General features: G+C 44.7%; 5 protein-coding genes across 5 annotated transcripts; 2 read left to right on the top strand and 3 right to left on the bottom strand.

Annotated features, from left to right (window-relative positions):
* Window positions 1–141: 141 nt before the first annotated feature.
* Window positions 142–5,072, bottom strand: BYT42DRAFT_564120 (uncharacterized protein). The gene is made up of 8 exons (XM_051567690.1): window positions 5,049–5,072; window positions 4,714–4,940; window positions 4,513–4,632; window positions 4,328–4,436; window positions 3,995–4,258; window positions 3,619–3,924; window positions 589–3,532; window positions 142–509 (listed from the first exon to the last, which is right to left on the bottom strand). Exons 2-8 carry the CDS (start codon window positions 4,923–4,925, stop codon window positions 334–336), a joined length of 4,131 nt encoding a protein of 1,376 aa, XP_051425618.1. The 5' UTR covers window positions 4,926–4,940; window positions 5,049–5,072; the 3' UTR covers window positions 142–333.
* A 1,447-nt stretch (window positions 5,073–6,519) lies between these two features.
* On the bottom strand, window positions 6,520–6,927 carry BYT42DRAFT_484387 (uncharacterized protein; the record flags this gene model as incomplete). Its single annotated transcript, XM_051563732.1, has 1 exon — window positions 6,520–6,927. A coding segment is annotated over one exon (408 nt), but the record flags the coding sequence as incomplete, so codon positions are not given.
* A 311-nt stretch (window positions 6,928–7,238) lies between these two features.
* On the bottom strand, window positions 7,239–8,532 carry BYT42DRAFT_564114 (uncharacterized protein). The gene is made up of 4 exons (XM_051567689.1): window positions 8,469–8,532; window positions 8,175–8,405; window positions 7,813–8,082; window positions 7,239–7,701 (listed from the first exon to the last, which is right to left on the bottom strand). The coding sequence occupies exons 1-4, from the start codon at window positions 8,522–8,524 to the stop codon at window positions 7,452–7,454; spliced, it is 807 nt and encodes a 268-aa protein (XP_051425616.1). The 5' UTR covers window positions 8,525–8,532; the 3' UTR covers window positions 7,239–7,451.
* A 5,858-nt stretch (window positions 8,533–14,390) lies between these two features.
* Window positions 14,391–17,104, top strand: BYT42DRAFT_564112 (uncharacterized protein). Its single transcript, XM_051567688.1, has 2 exons — window positions 14,391–15,163; window positions 15,459–17,104. Exons 1-2 carry the CDS (start codon window positions 14,687–14,689, stop codon window positions 16,899–16,901), a joined length of 1,920 nt encoding a protein of 639 aa, XP_051425615.1. The 5' UTR covers window positions 14,391–14,686; the 3' UTR covers window positions 16,902–17,104.
* Window positions 17,105–17,146: 42 nt separating this feature from the next.
* Window positions 17,147–19,375, top strand: BYT42DRAFT_564109 (uncharacterized protein). The gene is made up of 8 exons (XM_051567687.1): window positions 17,147–17,479; window positions 17,552–17,596; window positions 17,659–17,716; window positions 17,770–17,968; window positions 18,044–18,284; window positions 18,357–18,459; window positions 18,532–18,817; window positions 18,887–19,375. Exons 1-8 carry the CDS (start codon window positions 17,341–17,343, stop codon window positions 19,196–19,198), a joined length of 1,383 nt encoding a protein of 460 aa, XP_051425614.1. The 5' UTR covers window positions 17,147–17,340; the 3' UTR covers window positions 19,199–19,375.
* Window positions 19,376–19,916: the final 541 nt, after the last annotated feature.

Raw genomic sequence — 19,916 nt, 5'->3', positions numbered from 1 at the left:
ACATTTGTTTTAATTGAGGGTTTTTGTATCTCTACATGGTTTGTTGTGCTTGATCAATGATGCGCTTGACGCCGACCAACCATGATCCGCATTCAGCATATTTAGTAGTCACCAAATCCACCTGTAAGCGATGAGCCGTCATGTAATCCCGGTTTTGTAAAGCTGCAACCCCATGAAACACGTTAGTCAAAAACCTGTTATTTCTTTATCTTGCGCCCATCCAGTGCTACATACCTTGCACTAATGAGAGCATCTGTTTTGCCACGTCGTCTGACAATTCACCATTATTCATGTTGTCAAACAGTGTATTCAGACGCTTTTCCGTATCATCCATCATCTTCTTTTGGTTAGGCTATATCCAACAAAATTGTGATCAGTCAAGCCGTTCACCGAGTCCAAAACCTCACAACCACTTACTGCAGCTCGCTGCCTTGCTTGTTGCATCTCATTGGCTAAAATTTGATGAATGGGACGTTGATCGGCAGGAATATGGCTTCGATCATCTTTAGCTAAATTTTTGTTTTTCAGAAAGTTAATTCATGAATGATATCAAAATCGTTCCGCGCTTCCAGTCACAAAAATACTTACGATGTCTCTTTTTCACTGGTTCCGGTGCAGGAGCCGGTGGTGCTGCGGCGGGAGGCGCAGCGTTGGGTGGGCTAACATGGTTTTGAGGCATAGGATGGGATGGTGCACCCGGTTGAGGCGGACCTGCCATGGAGGGAGGCGGAGGTGTTCCAGCAAATCGCGGTCGTTGTGGTGCATAAGGTCCAGGCGCCGGAGCGGCCATTCCCTGAGGTGGCTGTTGATGCTGTTGCTGCGGCGATGGCGCGTAAGGATTGGGAGCATAAGGTGCTGACGGTACATTTTGTTGATGTTGTTGCTGTTGTTGTTGTTGTTGTCCCATGGGAGGAGGAGGAGGTCTTGCTTGAGGTGCCTGGACAGGTGGAGGAGTCGCTGGCGACTTGGCAGGCACAGAGGGAGCAAAATAGGCCGGATTGGCTTGTTGCTGTTGTCTAGCCAAAGGAGTGGGCGCGACAGCATTCATGGGCGGTGGGGGAGTCGCGGCCACCGGTGGCTGCTGCATGTAAGGCTGTTGAGGTGGAGCAACAAATGAGTTCGCCGAAGGCATGTTGGGGAACGGCGAAGTCACTCGCTTTGTAGCTGTTGCGGCCGACACTTTGGGGCTCTTCACCATACTGGGACTGGCCAACATGGGCGGATCATTCCAATGGCCTGAACCACTTCGAGGCGCGTGCATCGCACTAGGCATGGATGACTTTGGTGGTGGAGGTGGTACAGTGGACGCTGGCGGAGGTGCAACCGGTGCAGCAGGTTGTGGCACTTGATATCCTCCTCCACCGTAAGCACCATACGTACCTGCAGCAGCATAGTTGTCATAGGCAGCAGGGGCCGGTTGGCCATAGGCGGTGGGAGCGTAACCACCATACTGCGATGTACCGTTCACATCGGCCGTTCCTTGATAACCTGACGCATTAGACATGGCAGGCTGAGGCTGATAGTTGTTGACACCAGGGAAAGACTGCGAAACAGGTGCGTAAGAGGGAGCCATGGGTTGTACAGGCGCGGTGGAAGCCGCCATTGCCGATTGATACGGCTTGTACGTTTCATAGACTTGGGACGGGGCCTGTTGTTGTTGCTGCTGTTGAACAGTAGGTTGAACAGCCGGCTGAGTCGTTTCGTAAGCGGTACCGGTGGCGTAAGTATTGGCGGTTTGCAGTTCAAATTCAGAAAGCAAAGGTTGAGCTTCGAAGGGGAAAACAGGTTGGACGTATTGACTTTCTGTTTGACTGTTGCAGGCATGATAAATACGGTCGCGGGTAATGGCTAATCGATCGGCCATGATCTGTCGATACACGGCGGGCGTCAGATTAATGTACTTCAAGGCCACCGACAATTTGCCTTGCGTGGCCAACAATTCGGCGTACTCGCAATACTTGTCGTACAATGCCGACAGTTCATATTCACCCGATGGTTTTTCTTCCACCAACGCGGTATCTTCGAAATTGATGGCCTTGCGGAATACCGTCACCTTTTCAATCAGATTCTGAAGACTGTCGCTGTAACTTTTATCGAGCATGCCCTTTTGCTTGGCCGCCTTGTTTTCCTCTTCATGCTCGTCAATCCAAATGGCAGACACCTTTTGCAAATTACCGGCAGCAAGGTAGCACAAGATAGCGTGGCGAAGATGATCGGCATGCTTCGACTTGTCGGAGCGCCAGGCTTCTTCCAATCGCGTACCCAAAATTTCACAAAGTGATCCAAATTCATCCGAACGAGCAAACGTGCAAAGCACAGCGAGCACCGAAGTCCAATCGTTCAAACTGGCACTGTACACAACGCTGGCCAAATCTTGGTTGACGATACTTTCGAGTAAACGAAGGTACGATGTCTTTTTGGATTGCTGTTCAAAGTAGCGTTTCTGCGTACGCGCGAGCAAATCATTGCCTCCACAAATTGCGAGCAACAAGGCATCCGAAAATCGTTCGGCATTGAAGCATAGTTCAACTGCGGATTCAAAATCGCCGGTAACAATAGCACGGGTAATGGATCGGTCCGTATCCGAACTGCTGGATGGATATAATTCAAGTGGTTCACGGACCTCCGCAGCGGCCGCTGCTTGCTGTTGTTCCGATTGCTGGCTAGTCTGTACAAAGAAATCTTCTTCGGGAGAAGTCACATCGGACGATTTGAATAAACCTGAAAGCGCATCACCACGCTTGCCCGTGTCATCTTGTGACTCAGCAGCTTCGTCGGTTGGCTCTTGCGTCTCTTCATGGGTAGACACTTCATCAGCGGCTTCGTCGGTTGGCTCTTGCGTCTCTTCATGGGTAGACACTTCATCAGCGGCTTCTTTTTGCTCCGTCTCAGCGGTTTCGATAGTAGATTCCGTCGGCTCAGCAGCAGCAGCAGCAGAAGATGGTTCTTCTTTCTTTACTTCAGTTTCTGATTGGCCGCCCGTGGCTGCTTTGACAGCGGCCAGGACATCCTCTTTCTTGAATCCGAGATGATCCATTAACTGTTCTCGGGCATGTTCGGCGAATAAAGTACGAAGTACTTGCCAGCTTTCCTGGTCATCGTTGTCTTTCTTTGAAGCGGATTGCTGACACCGCTCGTCAATCAAATGATCAAATCTTTCCTCGGCCACGGCTTTCTCGAGTTCTTCGGAACGCGTCACGATCTCGGGATCCGTAACTATAGCGGTCATCTTGACGTTACGAGGCACCGTTTGGGGGGCTGGAGCGGTGCCGGGAGGAAGGGTCGCGGCAGCTTTGGCCGCGATTTCGCCAGCCTTGTTATTGAAGGTGACAAGCTTACCACCGAAGCCAAACGACGCGCCTACAGGTCGTCGGAGCCATTTGGGAGGCTGCTTCAATGAAAAGGTTTCGGCACGAGGAGCGGCGGCTAAAATGGCGGCGGAAAATGGATCGTCTGCATTGGCAGCTTGTTGTTCAGCTTCAGCCGCGGCTGTATCTTCAGCGCTTGATCCTTGAAGAGAGTAAACATTGATCTGTAAAAACAAATTAAGAGAACCATCAGTAAGAAAATAAAATCGGACTGTGCCCTGCAGGGCGATTGTCCTCATAGTCAACTTACCTGACCATCGAAGGAGGCCGAAGCGAGCAAATCCGGGTTGCGAGGGCACCATTCGGCTTCAAAGGTCCAGTTACTGCTGCGAGACAGCTCACCGAGCATTTCACCGGTACGAGGGTTCCAGCAAAGGGTTCTGCAATCTTTGCCACAGGACATTAACAAGTCGGAATCCTGACGACACCAAGAAACACCCAAAATGCCTTTGGTATGGCCTGCCAATGTCTTTTCAGGCGAATGCGCGTGACGAAGATCCCATAAAGTGATGACGGGGTTATTATCATCTTCCGCGGCAGTGACCAGTTGTGTCGCCTAGATACCACGAAACGCATCAGCACAATTAGAAAAAAGACACTCTCCTAAATTCACACAATTTACATACCACATCAGGATGCCAGCTGATAGCAGTAACGCCACGTCGATTGCCAGCGCTCACACCACTGCCGGCTTGGCCAGAGTAGGTCAATGTCATTACTTCCTTTCGATTGCGAAGATCCCATACAACCGTGTGCCCGGTAGTAGAAGAAGTGGCTAAAATATGTTGCACCTGACAATTCCACGCAACATCGGTGATATCGTCCATCTTGGCCGATCGGGCGCCAGGGGTATATGGTTTCTTGGGGCTTGTAAGATCCCAAATATATACCTTTTATATCCAGATGAGTACTTTTTTTGTATTCTATCCCCATTTGCCAAACCCAATAGTCTGGCCTACCTCGCCGTTGCTACCAGCCGATGCAAGAATGTTGGGTTGTTGCCAGTTAAAGTCCAGGCCTCTCAAAGAGCCTGTGTGCATGGAGTTGGTGGATATTAGTGCAGCATCACTAGAAAAATTCGATAAGTAAGACTAAACGGTCGAGAATCGAGTTCCCAAAAAAAAAAGCTGGTAAGTATACTCACCCTTTGTTATCGAGAATAGCGCTTGGGTCCCACAACGCGAGTTCGCCATTCTCCATACCACCGGCAATGATACCATAGGGTTTGTCAGATGATGCCTGTCCCCATGCCAAAGTATTGAATCTGTGAATCAGCCGGTGAGCAAAAAAGTTTCAGATGGCAACATAACCTAATCCGACGCCACCTAAACTGCAATGGTTTTACCTTGAGCTGCTATTCACTTTGCCCGTGGCTTCCAACCCTTGGCCGGTCTGAGGTCCAGAAAGGTCAAGTTTGAATAATTCGAGTTCGGACGCGTTTGAAAAAGAATCATCGAGAGCGCCCGCCACAGTACCAGCGGCAAGGAGCGGTAATTGCTGTCCAGGACCCCACGCAAAGGTCGCGGTGCGATGAATTTCGCTAAGTTTCTTGGCCATAGCTAGTGATGCTCCCTATAGCAAAATAAAAACAAGTAAAGTACACCGTATAAGTAGCAAGTCCAAGGGAAAAAAAAGAACCAGTGTTCAGAAACTCCAAGAAAAGTACAGAAATTTAAGCACCTGATGAGAATGACTCGAAAGGACCAAGAATAAAGAGTTCCACAGCCATTCACTTCTCCATACGTGTCATACACCTGTCGGAATTTGAATATAGGTCGTGATGTCACAAAGTACAAAGCGCATTTTTTTGAGCTTCATCATTTTCCAGTATCTAGGCTGATGTGTTTCATGGATGCCAGCACAAATATCATATGGACCGTCTTTTTGATATGACTTTAATAGTCAAAGTACTTGCTGAACACGAGGTATGCAAGCGCAGAAAGGTGGGTTAGGCTATAATGTAGCATAAAGGTATAGCTGCCGCTCTATGCCCCCTTTGTTTCTTTCATACGCAGTGTACAAGTTTGTATCGGAAGATCGATTATTAATACAAAAGAAAAATGACATGTAAACTAGGTTTATGCGGTTGCACCATGTGCAAAAAAAAACCACTTGAAGGATAATGTTTGGTGGTGTATCCAAGTCAGCAGCATTGAAAATGCGTCTATCTCGGCAATGATATGTAAACACGCTTCACAAGAAATAATAAATAGTTTAGGTGGAAGATCATCTTTTTTATTCTTTTTTTTTTTTTTTTTTTGTCAAAGCAACGCAGCGCGATTCTATACACTTAACAAGGATGTATTAACGGTCGCAACTACAGTACCTGGTTTAGTTTTTTCTTTTTTTTTCGCCTCTTTTCTTTTTCTTTTCTTCCTTTTTTTTTTTCGTAACAGTATCTATAGAATAGTGAGTGAGTCAAAGGGTCCAGTAAAATCCCAACATTTGTTTTGCTTTTAGCAAAAGCATTCAGTGCAAGCGGATACTTTGGATGTTGTAAACTGTTTGTATTCACGCGATCAACTTATGGGAATCATAATCAGGTATTATATTCTTTTAGTTGACAAGTGACCGAAGAGAGAGGAAGATGGGACAAGGCAACCGATACTCAAAAAACATCATCTCAAGTCCTTTTTCATCGACATCCCCGTACGGTAGATCGTGTGTCCTACAGAAAAAATCAGCTGTTCAACGGTCTTACCTCGAAATGTCAAATCATCGTTGGTGTGTCAACACCAAAACCACCAAGGCAAAACGAAACCAATCGGAGCGGGAAACCCAAGCTAGATATACCACTGTGACAATCTCACGGACATACCTACAGAAAGAGAGAAGACGAGAAGAAGTAAAGCAGTTACTCCCAAACGGCAGATAGAAAGGCAGAAGCATCGCAAGAAGCATCGAGTTCTTTCATTAGCCAATATCGGTTTCAAGAGTAGAGAAAGGAAAAAAGAAAAATACGTCTTGTAGACGGAAGAAATGAGAAAAAGGATGAAAGCATGAAATATGAGGGAAATGGAAGGAAGGAGTTGAGGGGAAAAAAATGAAAAAAGGATGATATGAGGGAACTAGTTAAAAGTCGCAACATATCCAATGGAGGAAATCAGTCGATAGCAATTTCTTCTTCATCATCGTCTGTCGCTTGTTCACCGAGAAGGGCTTGATGCACTTGGGCCAACTGAGCTTCCAATTCCTGGATACGTTGTCGTTTTCGCTGTTCTTCGGTAATGGTATCTTTGATATCTTCGGAAATGGAGGCCACTCGTAACCGTAACTGACTGTTGTCGACTTCCAGGTCGCGCACTCTTCGTTCAAGAGCATCCATTTTCATCACTTTCCGTAATCTGGATCTTCGTGCAGCGTCGGTGTTTCGTTGACGTTTCAGAGCGACCTGGGCTTGGACACTCAAGGACTCCTTGATCTGTTTGGAATTCCGTTCATGCTTGTATCTTCGGACCTCGGGTTCTTGCGCACAGTGGGTAACATCCTGATTGGTCGTATATCGTATGGAACCAAGAAGTGACAAGGCTTTAATCAGTATCGCTACTTGCTGGGGAGAGATCTTGGCGTCTTTGGGATTGGACTTTGCACATTGAATAGCTTGTTCTCTCAGTACCGCGGCCGTCATATTCTGTAGTCTTTGCTTCTGCTCGACCGCCGCGTCGGTCATGGAAGGGAAAAAAGGCTTGTCAGCATATTCCATCGGAGGCGTGTTGGGCAGAATCCCGGCTTGACGTAGATCATTTTCAAGCCAATCGTCAAGATATATTGGATCCAGTTCCGGAAGTTCACTGGGATAGTGGTAATTTGAAAAACTTGCAGGAGAATCCATGATTATTAAAAAAAGTAATAGTAAATACAAATGATGGGGTAACAGACAGATCGAAGCAAGGGTGCCTTTTAAACCGAATAAAAAAAAAAAAGAGAAGTTTTGGGACTGCCGACAGCTGTGAGTAATTTTGCATATTTTTCAAACCACGCCTATCATCCCCAGGCGACGACGATGATTGGTTTACAGAGAGGGATATCGTTTATATCTCCGCTCCGGCGGTGATGAATGACAATCATGGTGTCAATGGTTGCTCACATCATTTGATCGATATAATAACTGATGATGCGATACAGATCCTCCAAAGCCTGTTGATCAGGGGTCACTCCCGACGAGCTACTAGGTTGCTGAAGCGTTTCCAGGCATCCGCTGTCGGTAATGAAAAGATCCGTCGGTCGGTGGACCATCACTTCTGGAAAAGCGCTCCACCACTGATTCGCTTGGAAGCTTAGATAATTCGCGGTTTCCGAAAGAAGGCCGAGGATTTGCACCAGCCAGTCTTGCCTATAGAAAGGAAAGTCGACATGCGTCGGACTCATAAAATTAGATGGAAGGAAAAAAAAATCGAATAATAGAAAAAAAATAAAAATAAGGAGAAACAGGGGATCATCGTACCGAACCTGGAGATAGCGTTGGGATCTCTGTTCTATAGGAATATTCAAATCATCCGAGAGTTGATTGCGATAGTTGATATCAGTCATAAGAATCAGGTCCATGAGATCCATGACAATCAGGAAACAGGGAGGCTGGTCGTCTTTTTCCTTGTGTATCCATGTTAACAGGTCATCTCCGTCCGCCTTGGCAGGTTGTCCTGAGTCTAAAACGGGTGAATGAGTATGAATCGTGCAAAGCAGAGCCCGTAACTGATGAATGCTGCTAACATGACTAGATAAACAATCCGTTGCAATTGTTTGTCATTGATATATCATTGATTTTTTCCTTCCACAGCAATAATAAAAAAGAAAGATTTGACGTACCATATTCGAATATCATCGAGCCATTTTTTTTGGTGTTGAAGAGTGCCACTGTCATGGCTGGCTGACAATGTCGCCATGTCTTGGAATACTTCATCGAAAGCTTGCGACTTGTTGGTAAATAGTAACGCCCAAGGTCTTGTGGTGTATGCAGCGCCTAAACCCATCGCGGATACTTCCTCGGAGTTTAACGACTTCTGCTGCAGTTGAAGAATCACAAAGTCGAGAATGGTCCTAAATGGCATCTTTTCACTAAACCCCAAGCTATTTTGACCTTTCGACATGCTCAAAGATTACCTTGCGTTTTCCCGGACATTGCTCCCCATGCGCAAAAAGCATCGTGCATTGCTCATTATGGGGCTCCCAAAAAAAAAAAAAAGTGACGCGAACCGACAGCGCGTGTTGTTGATTGTTGTGCTTCCCTCTGCCGCCCACGCAACGTCACGTGTGTGATCGGAGCAAGTACCTGGTCAAAAGTGAAATAAGGTCCCGGGCTTTATGGGGTTCGTTTGATTCGTCATAACAACTAGTATAATATGATCATTTTCGATCCTTGATACAGGCGGGTAGGTAACAATGAAAGTTGTATGAAAACTACTTGAACCATCATACGTGATTGTTTGTGTATCGTATACGTAATCAATGTGCACAGATTAAAATCAGTCTTACCCCGCTTTCCGACCGTCAAGAGTTTTTTTCCATTGGTCAGACGGCCAGCGCTGATCGGATTCTATTCGTAATCGTGAGAAATCTGGAAAAACGTGCGACCCTGACTTTGTAAAGTCCACTCTCTGAACTTTATGATTTCCCACTTGGCAGATCTGCCAAGTTGATAAAAGTTCTCAGTCAACATCGTCCAAGTTGTCCTAGTCATCAATGTGTCATCAATATATGATAAAATGGAGTCGTCTAAATGGTTACTGGTCCGCTGTATGAAGTTTACGCTAAGAAACCGATGAATCGGAGGGCTCTGAGCGATTTTTTTTTTTTTTTGATGATTCGATGCGGGGACGGTGGTTACACAAGCTTGTTCCTAACAATTGAGAAAAAACGGACAGTCAATAATGCACGGATAAAGAGCGAGTTTCCAATTTTAGCCAACCGGGTGTCACCGTGCTTTCGGAGAACTGGCAATAGTTTAAAACAAGGATTCCATGCTATCTACATTCTTATTCGTTCCGATCGATCGGATCGATATTTCTATGGTTCCTTTGTACAAGTTCAGTTTAGTTTATCGGCACAACAATGAGGAGAAAAGGTTGTCAAAAGACAAGAATATAATCCCAGCCGTGTTAAACAGCGCGACGTTGCCCTTTGGATCAACTCGAGATATCTGAAACACCAACTCGACGAAATGTTTAGTGGTACAGTTGTTATGGGGACGAGCTAGAATTACCGAAGCTGCTCTTGGATCCATGAAAAAAGTTGGTTGCTCGATGTGTTACAGTGCCGGACGGTGGCCCCAGGAACGATCCATGAAAACTAAAAAACGTGTAGCTAATGTGACACAGGAAACTGAGATGTTTACATGATACTCTTTGTCCAAATTTTTTTTTTTTTTGGCAAATGACTTGTCATACGCTTGTTATCTAATAGCTGATCGTATTGCAGTAACTCGCGATCAATTTCTGTGACTTGTGAGGCATCGTTGCTATTGTTGGAATTTGTAATCACTGCTTTAAAACGAGTACGACAGCTCTGCTATAGATAAACCATGCTGGCGTAGGATGTTTATCAATCCGTTCCGGGTAGATCATCCAAAACAGAGAATGCGCAAGAAGGAAAGGTGACACATAGTATGTCGAAGGCTCTTGAAGTCGACTGTCGGGCCCCGTACCGCTTACCATCGTGCCAGATTAACACAGCAGAGTCCCGGTTTTTGCGTGGTCAGCAGCACCTCTTTTTATGTTTCTCATGTCTCTTTTAGTTGCCTACTTTATGTTTCAACCACAGATGATACAGTCATACATAGTGTCGTCTACTTGACGCGATGAACCGTCATGTACTTCCTTCTAAGGCACAAGCGATAAATAAACGACAAGCCGATTACTGCTGGTGTTTGGTGCCCGGTTTTTGACTCTTGTAACTGAGCTTGTTATGAGCGAAAAATTGCATACAGACTTTATGAGGTTCATAACACGGTACTGCATCATGATACATCGCCACCACCGTATGCTTCAAGACCTGAAAGCCCGTGGACTTAAAGAGCATGGAATTCCTCAAATGAGGAGAGCATTGACGGCTCAGCCAATTCAAATAGCGTCAAGCAAGCAATATCAATAATCAATCATAAAGGGCTTTGTGCAAGTAGATAATCGTCTACGCAATCCGTTTCTCGTTGCCTTGCTTATACCAACGACTCCTGGACATATTGAAAAAGGCCCTACACTCGCTGATCCTAACTGATCAATTCAGTAATATTTAAGGCAAGATGATCTGACGATTCTAACGAACTCTGTGAGTATCCAAATCTCCAAAAGGAGACCGATATCAGATCAGATCGACCATCCCCATTCGGATGCTTAGCACATTCCCATTTCAAGCAATATATACGATTAACGAGTAGGCGAGACCTTCAGTGAATGCTGAGGATATTGGCACTTGTTTATGTTTTCACTGTCATCTAAAACCAGCAGCCTCGCAAACACACTGCTAGCTCAAGGACATGAACTTGTTTGTCGCCAGAGTTTTTCCAGGACTAGAGTAAGCACATAAGAATTTCGTCGGAGTTATTGGTAGAAATGTGGATCGATGGCCTTGCGCCGAACGGAGAAACTCAATGGTGTCTATGATATTTGCTACCTCTCATCATGATGTGGCTGAAACGGAATAAAGTTGACCGCTTTTAACTAATGACTGGACATAATTTTCGATTGGTCGTATAACATTATAAAGAGGGATGTATTTACAGTACAATAAGATGGACAAGTGCCCTTTATTCATGGAAAGCGGAGTGGGATGGTTGCTGCCATCGATTTAGCAAACTCATCAATTTCGAGATAAATCGAAAATGAGCAGTATGACAAAGTTTACCGAGCGCCTTTGGCTCTGGTGCTGTATGTATGAAGTCCTGTGTTTAGCTGGCTTTGGCATCCCAAAATTTTTACAAGTTTTAATGGAAGATCAACCATGTAATCTTCCAAAGCTACGGACACGTGTAATAACGAAAAAGTAATGTTGAATTTATTTTTTGTCGCAATGGAGAGTCCGGTAATTGGGAAGGCAGAATTACTCGTAGATGCGGGCTTTGAAGTTCCTGAAAGTGTAAATCCAAAAAAAGGTGGCTTGTGCACTTGGAGGACATGCACTCTTTTGTCCTATGCATGTTTGCAGCTTCGACTTACAAGCTGCGTTATCCCCACATTAGCTGGTTGTGATTATTCAAACTACGCGGTGGAGGTTCGGTATATGTTAGAAAGCCGTCATGGCAGGCAGCCACTGGAAATAAGGTTTTCATTTGTTACTGGCTCCCATTCAAAAGCATGGCCATCCAAAATTCTGAGCTACAAATAGAGTGACCCGATATTCATTTATCAGTGCGTTGTCGTCTTTCACAACATGGGACAAGATGTTATGGACAGTCCCTTCTGCCCAGGAGCAGTCACGTCAATCACAAAGCATCGCGCTTATTCCAGGAGCGATTATAAGAAAATAGATCGTTTTATAGATGTGTATTTGCAATATTTCAAATCATTGCAAGGACACCAAAGCAGAATAGCGAAAAGATTGACAATAAGTACCAAATATAGGACAATTGTCCTTGGTTACTCCCGACATTTGTGGAGACGGTACATGCTATGGTGATTGGTCATCATCATCATCATCATCATCCTCGCTCGAGGATCAACTCTGCGGGCTTGCCGAAGGTTGATCAGTCACAAAGTTTGATGTTCCGCGGATGCGGACATAATTGCCATGGTTGCAGCGCAACGATGAAGAGTGGCGGGCAGGTTTAAGCGAGCCAATGAAACCTGTCCGACGGACGGCTAAATTATTTTCAATGGGTAAACGCTGTCGTGCAATGCAACAAAAAAAAAAGGTCCTCAAAATAGATTATCCAGTATCACCGGCATGCGCACAGCACCCCGTTACCGTATTACTCCAACTCAAGCCTACTCTATGCCATGAAATGTGTTGGATTTTTTTTTGTAAAGAGGTGGTCATTGGCTGAAAAGAACAATGCGTGCGAAGAAGGGACTGCTATCCATAGGGAGGAATCTTGTAACACGACCGTTGCTGGATCATGAAAGAAATCCCGAAATCTTTTTTTTATTGTTCTGACTCACCCTCAATCGCTTGACCCCACTATACTCGACTTGGAGATTAACAGTCCGTGGTGAGATATTGGATTTTTCTGACATTGAATATGGAAAGCCCGCAGACGCAAATGCTTGTTTAACCATTTTACGGATGGTCGGCTCCGCAGACAGACTAACGACGATTGAATAAAGTCGATCATCCTTTAAACATAAGCCCGACAATACGAAAAAACTGTTCATTTATTTCATATCAATTCGCATGGTTCCTGAGATTGTAAACAAAATAAAATAGTCCCAAATTGTAGTCCTGGGTTATCAGTTTCGCTTACGTGACAAACAAGTATAGATTGATCTTTCAAGGAGCATGAGAATAATTGTTGTTGCTCCGATCAAAAAAAGTAAAAAAGAAATTGAAAAAGAACAAAAAAGCTTCGACAGCGTGGTTTGAAATCCTATTTCTTGTTACAAACCTTGGTAACAATAAAAATGGGCGGATCAACCCCGCTTTTCTTTACATAGTTTTCACTGTGATTAATGAGCAACAACTAGATTATATTACCTATCAGCATCCGCTGTGGCAAATGTCGGATAAATAATAAATAAAAAAAGATCGTCCGTCTGTGGATTGTCTATTGGTTTTTATCCCAAGTTGGACGATCGGTTGTTTAGCGATAGCTTATTACTTGCCTCAGCAATTCAAAACGCGATGAGACTAAAGGACTGGGGAATATACATTCTGGAGATCCTATCTGTAGATCGTTATGACTCTGAAAATTCCATTCGAAAGTACCTATTTTGGCTACCCTTAGATTCCCATGTAGGACTACGTGGTAACCTAGGATAGCTTTTGAGAAAGCATTTGACCATGAGCTGGAACCATCAGACCATATTTGAAAAAAAAAAATGGCGGACCTTCGGAATCCAAAATGACTCATTGGATCGTAAGACTTACGAAGCAAAAGAAAAAAAGTCTCATATGTATTTGGAAAAGGTGGGGTCGCTCATCCCTTTTATGGATATGCTTGTGATATGGACATTATTCAGTAGGGTACACTCTGTGTATTTGAATCACCAAAGTTTTAAGCCAAAGCGCTCTGATTAGGGTTACAATCATTGTCCTAGGTTTTCTTGTTTTCGGTGATGAGGACTTTGGCTTCTTTTCAATTCTTTTATGCGGCCGACAGTCCGATATAATTCAGATTGGAGCCGCCAGAAAAAAAAAGGCTCAGTGGTTGAAATTTCTGGTCTCTGGCACGTTGCCTTGAATATCACATGCTGCTGTGATGGAAACACGTGGCGATGACGACCACGAAAATCGAAAAATATGAGTACATTTGACAGAAACGATGGAAGTAAACATGTCACAATACGATGACAAAACAATATGGTTTCCTAGTTGCAAGAGGATCTAAAACCAACTACGAATCACTCTCCACAACAAAAGAGGTTTTTTTTTTTTTTTTTTTTTTTTTTGGTAGACGTTCCCCGAAAATAGATTTTCCGTGCTGGCTAATGGGATCGGCCCCGTACATTTGCCCGTTGGTTCCTGGGTGGGGGACCAGCAAGGCTACCACAGTTTATTTCGGCCATTCACGGAAATGTCGGAATAACGAGCGCCTGCTTGTTTGTGCTGTGCAACCAAGGCGCCCATGCTTCTTTTGGGTTCTCTCGGATGGAATGGTATCGAAGCAACTAGACCAGTAATCGGTAAAAAATGGTGATTTTTTGATGGTGGATGGTTATTGAACGTTTGATCGAATTGAAACATGCAAGATGACATCCCATAGGTTTCTATTGTTCAAAAGTTGTGCCATTGAAATGCTTCTGTGACACAAACAAAATTCCGTCATTGACAAAGAATTTTTTTCTATTGGGATAATTGATACTCCGTCAGCGTCCCACTCACCGTCATTTCAATTCCCGTCGAGTCTACTTGATGTCGTCTGTCTTTTTGCTCGTGCTTCTTTCTTTTCTTTTTTCATTCACCTCTGTTAAACTCACTCCCTTTTTCTTTTTATTTGCTTCGCGCATTTACATCACGTTTTTGAAGTGATTCGCCTATTCTTTCAAAGACTCTCTTTTTTCTGCAAAACGACGATTTATCCTTTTGCATTGTTCGACAATTTCTTCCTCCTGGATATTGCATGAGCCCTTTATCATTGTTCTATTACGAGATTTTATCTGTTCGATCTTGATTTTCTCGTATTATCCTTGGCTTATCATTTAAATTCATCGTGATTCTATTTATTTCTCGTCATGTCACCTACTATCGATGAACCCACCTCCTTGTTGCTGCAAGATTTCCTAGTTGAACCGGCCAAGGTTGAACATATCCTCGATCGTCTCACTTCCGATCAAATTGAGATGATCGAATCTACCATCAACCGTGTTAAGCGCAGAAAGTTCGTCAAGCAACAGCAAGTATCGACGGCAACCGATCCCGCCGCCGCCGTGGCTGTATTGGCCGATGCGTTAGCTGCAGCTTTGACCGCCACTCCCTTGCAGCCCGGATCAGTAAAGGAAGCATCGACCACCCCTTCACCGCCGCCACCTTCTTCCGCTTCCAGTGGCGGCATTCCATCGCACGATCTTACTGCCGAAGTTAAGGATGGCGTGGAATGGGTCTCCTTTGTCTATTCTCACAATCGCACCCTCAAACGATACAAGATTCGTACCGATATCCATACCATCTCTTTGGATGCCATTGATGACAAGTTCAAGAGTGAAAACTGCGTAAGTACCTTCTCTTTCTCAACCATTTACTTTTTTCTTTATTCTTTTTCTCTTGGATGAAATCCCCTGGGGACGCCGAATGGCTTCTTTTTTTTTTGGCTGGAGATTCCAAAAAAAAAAAAAAAAAAATGGAGTCAAGCTCCGCCGGTTGAGCGGCTAAAGCTTTTTGAGACCCAAAAAATTCTTCCCCGCAAGTGGTTTCATCCAGTAGCATTGTCGCTTTTTCAATGTTCTAAGAAGAAAAAAAAAAGTTTTTTTTTGGCAAAGTTAAAATTGATTTTTTTTCTGTGACTAGGTTTATCCTCGTGCCAATCTCCCCAAGGAGACATACCGTGGCAATCGATGGGCGTACGAAACCGAGTGTAATGTGTTGGGATGGAAACTGGCCTGGTTGAATGCGGCCGATATTTCTGGTAAACGTGGGTTGATTCAACGAGCCGTGGACAGTTACCGGAATCGATATCCGAGTATGCGATCACGACGCGTTGCTCGTCAGGAGAAGTTGTTGAACGGTACGTTGCGAAAGAGAAAGAATAAAGAGATGGAGGAAGAAACCTTGGCCGATATTGCTTCGTCTTTGGCGTCGTGCAACGCCGCTTTCACCGCTTCCATCTTCACTACTCCCACCACTTCCACAACGTCGCCTCTCAATGCATTGATCGTCAAACCGGCCAATCATCCCAAAACGTTGGCCATCGATGACTTGAACACCAACACGCGTCACAAAATCAAAATCAATGTGGAAACGGTCAATTTGGACGATATCACACCCGAGTTCCGAAAAGCCAACTGTCCTTATTCTCGTGTGATGGGAATGGAAGCCGATCACTACATCGCTGGTCGTACGCGTTGGTTGGAGGAAACCATGTGCAACGAACTTGCTTGGAAATTGGCGTGGCTCAACCCCAAGATCCTCGCCAACAAGAAGAATCTCCTTCAACGCGCCGTCGACATGTATCGTACAAAGTTTATTCCATCCTTGCATCCCCGTAAAAATTCCACCCGATCACCTCCGATTGCTCCTCCACAACCTCCTCAGATGCCAATGATTCCCACCATGCCACTCACGGTGTCGGCGTTGTCGGAACAAAATGCACGATTCGCTAGACAAGAAAAGAATTCCACCCCCGGTTCACCCACTCTTTCTTGTGTGAGCGGCACCACGGCGTCGCTTGATTTTGGGGATTGTTTCTCGCTGGCCGATGAATCCTCTTCCGTCCAGGCGGCGGATGAACAAGAAGACAAATCACTTGCCACCACCACTACCACCACCACCATCACTGCTACTACTGCTCTCACCACCCCTTCGTCCTCTTCCATTCCGCCTCTTCCTTCCATCCCCACCGCTACCCTCAACAACGACACCCTTTCTCCCATCAGTGCATCTTCGTTTTGGCAAGACACCAACGCCGCCACCCATCGATTACTGTCCCCTGGATTCGACGAATCAAGCTGTCACACCGCCTCCACTTCCAACAGTGTAGCGTGCACGCCCAGTCCTCCAGCCTCTTCGCTCTTTTTCGGAATGTCCGATATGGATCTCTATGACTCATTTATGCTCCCTCCCGTCAACGACACCTTCCTTACCCTCAACGACCAAGATTTGGGACTCAAGTATTACGATCCTTTAACCTCGCCCTCCCTTCCTTCGAGTGCTTTGCAACAACAAGATGTGATCAAAATGGAAGATTTTGATGACGGTTTCAATGCTGGACAATTGTTGGATCCTTTGTTCTAAATGTTTTTTTTGGTTGTGTCCTCGTTTCCCCCCTATGCGCGTGTTTGTATATAGTTCAAAAGAAAAAAAAGTATCATAGTTTTTTGTAATTTGTCATTTTGTTATATTTTTGTGTTCTTATGTTTTTTGTCTATAGCTTTTTATAGATTAGATCTGCAGAGGAAGAAAAAAAAAGTGTCCTTTTCATAATAAATAGTCTGTAGTAGTTCATCAATTTCTTTTTGTTTGCTTTGGCCTCATATTGAAAAGGTGATGTGCTTGCTCTTCTTTTCGGGAATAAGTAATATGAGACTGCTTTTTCGACCCGGTGGAGAAAAAAAAATTGCAGTTTTTGACCCGATCCACGATCCGAAAACCACTCCGCTTGTCGACGGATTGATGAAAGTGACATCTCCCGGTCCTTCTTCCTCCCCTCGTAGCTTGTCAGGCAGTGAATAGAATGGTTCGAACCAAAAAAACAGCACGACTTCAGACTATGATCAATGGTTTGCGGTCCAGTGAAGATATCAAAAATGGCTTGATCGAGGCTTCAAACGCGTCTCCTCGTTCCTTATCAAGCCCTCAGGCATCGTCCCGAGGTACACTATCGGAGTCTCCGTTGCATAATGCCGAGTTTTCTGTCAATGTCGGCTCATGTTCTTATACATTAGGATCGACAGCATCCACAACCTCTGGCGATGCAAACAAAAGACCAGGTTGGAGAAAGAAGTTGACGGTTCGTTTGACATGGAATGACAGCTAACGTTCCAAAAAAAAGAATGTCCAGATAACAGCCATTCGACACATACCCTTGTTTCATACCCCGTGGTTGAAGGGTACTTTGTTGGCATGACAAAGAAAGAGGTCATTGATATAACAAGCCTTATAGACATTATGGCGGGGTGTTGGACAGTCTGAATATCATGCATCGTTTTTCGTTTCTGCCGTCCCCGTTCGCTCTTTCGCCACACTATGATCAGTTACTCAAGATGGAAAGGGAACGTAAATGGATTAAAATACGAGCTGTATGTCATGATGTGACAGAGGAAGAAATGCATCTCATGCTTACAGATTGTCAAGAAAACGAAGTAAGTATGATTTATTATTATATGTAGGCAAGGGCTTTGGTGTTTAGCGGTGCTCAAAACCTGTGGGCCGGTTAGGATGAAGTGATGTTGCGGCTCATCACGCAAGCCGACTATTTGGCCAACATCCGTCGACTCATAAACTCACAGCAGAACCATACAGCAAAGAAGCAAGAGACAGCAGCACGTCCACTAGTGTTGTCTGCCCCTAAACCCCTTCCGGACCTGATTTTGCCTGCTCCGCCAACACAAAAAGTGGAACCGCTTTCACCGCCAACGCCAGTGCCACAGGCATTGGAAAAAAAGATTCAATTTACACGTTAGCATCACCACGTTCTTGTGTTTAAAAGTGAAGGATTACGCAACTGACAAGCAATATTATTTTCAAAAGCGATACAGCCAAAAATAGTGCCCAGTACTGTTACTGCTCAGCCGCTAACCGAGGCATCTCCGGTACCAACCACTATAGAAAAACCCGCGAAAAAGGATAAAAGGTGAGTCCATCGGTTTGAAAGGATGAATATGGGCAGGGGCTTACCCCACATTGGTAACATTGCATTTTTAAGGTGGAACCGTATGAATGGCCGATTGGCATTGGATGATGCATTGAAGCAGGCGGAAGAGAAAAGCAACTTTGAAGGGTGGTCTCAAGCTCGCATTCGTGCATATCAAATGATTGATCAGAATCCCAACAGTTACTACTATCGGTTCAATGCGCCTGGAGAGGAACAGCGCAAAGGGCAATGGTCTGAAGAAGAAAAAAGACTCTTCTTTGATCGGCTCAAAGAAGTGGGAGCAAACTCACAGTGGGGTATTTTTTCCATGGCCATTCCCGGCCGCGTAGGATATCAGGTAATGAAGACTTTGATGTTTCGAAAAGACTTGGTCGTTAACACCTTTTTTTATTTTGGAATACGGTAGTGCTCCAACTTTTATCGACTGTTGATTGAAACACAGCAGATTCATGATCCGAACTACGTGTTGGATGAAAAGGGCAAGGCACATTATTTATTTGACAAGAAAACTGCCGACGGACAGGTGGAAAAGATCTTTCGAAAACACAGCAAGCATGGTTCACACAAGCCAACCGATAATGCAGACAAACGCAAACCAAAGAAGCGGAAAAGACGATACGATACTGATGAAGATTCGTCGGGCGAAGATGAGGATGATAAAGAGTATAAGAACTACAACGTTAGTCGTCGTATTACCCGACAAACGGCCCAACCTTGATAAAACCCAAAGCGATCACATACACAGTGTGGAAAATATGGGCAGTCTTTTTTCAGAAATACACAACTTTGACACTGCATAATATGATATTCCTGTCTCTGTTTAGCCTCTGCATGAAGCACTGCCTGCTGAGATTGAGGAGCTTGTTATTCACGTACACAATTGATTTGAAAAATTTCGGGTGCAAGACGCCTCGTAATTTTATAGACATGAGAAGAGGAGGCAACGTTGCCTGGAACTTTTCCTGGTAGACTAAGGAACGGGGTCATTTTGTTTACATAAGAAGAACTGCGACTTTGGTCGCGGTGAAACGATCGCATGTCGAGTTGTGGACTAGGGCACCTTTCTCGGTTGCTTGTACATGATGTCACTTGAGTTTGCTCGATCTGTTCTTCTTTACGCAGTTTATCAGGGGCCTGGTAATCTTTTTAACAACCTTTTCATGGACGTCTCATCGACTTTTGAGTCTTCAATTGGTGTTGATTGTTCTCGCTACGTTTAAAACGTTGCCATACCGGACGACTTCCAAGGCGATTTGTGCCGTAGCCGTTGCTCCTTGGCGCATTCCACGAACATGATCTTTTCCACAGAAAGCAAGGCTTGCCATATTTTCACGTTGATTACGTAAAATGGAAAGAAGTAGAGGAGGAAAATGGATGTTTAAACAAAAAATTGATTGACATTCGATTTTTTTATTTCATTGTCAGAGTTGCTTAAT

This window comes from Radiomyces spectabilis (genome assembly GCF_025331425.1).
Source record: "Radiomyces spectabilis strain NRRL 2753 chromosome Unknown BYT42scaffold_4, whole genome shotgun sequence".
In the NCBI taxonomy this organism is placed as follows: Eukaryota; Fungi; Mucoromycota; class Mucoromycetes; order Mucorales; family Radiomycetaceae; genus Radiomyces; species Radiomyces spectabilis.
This window is presented reverse-complemented; position numbering and strand designations above follow the sequence as displayed.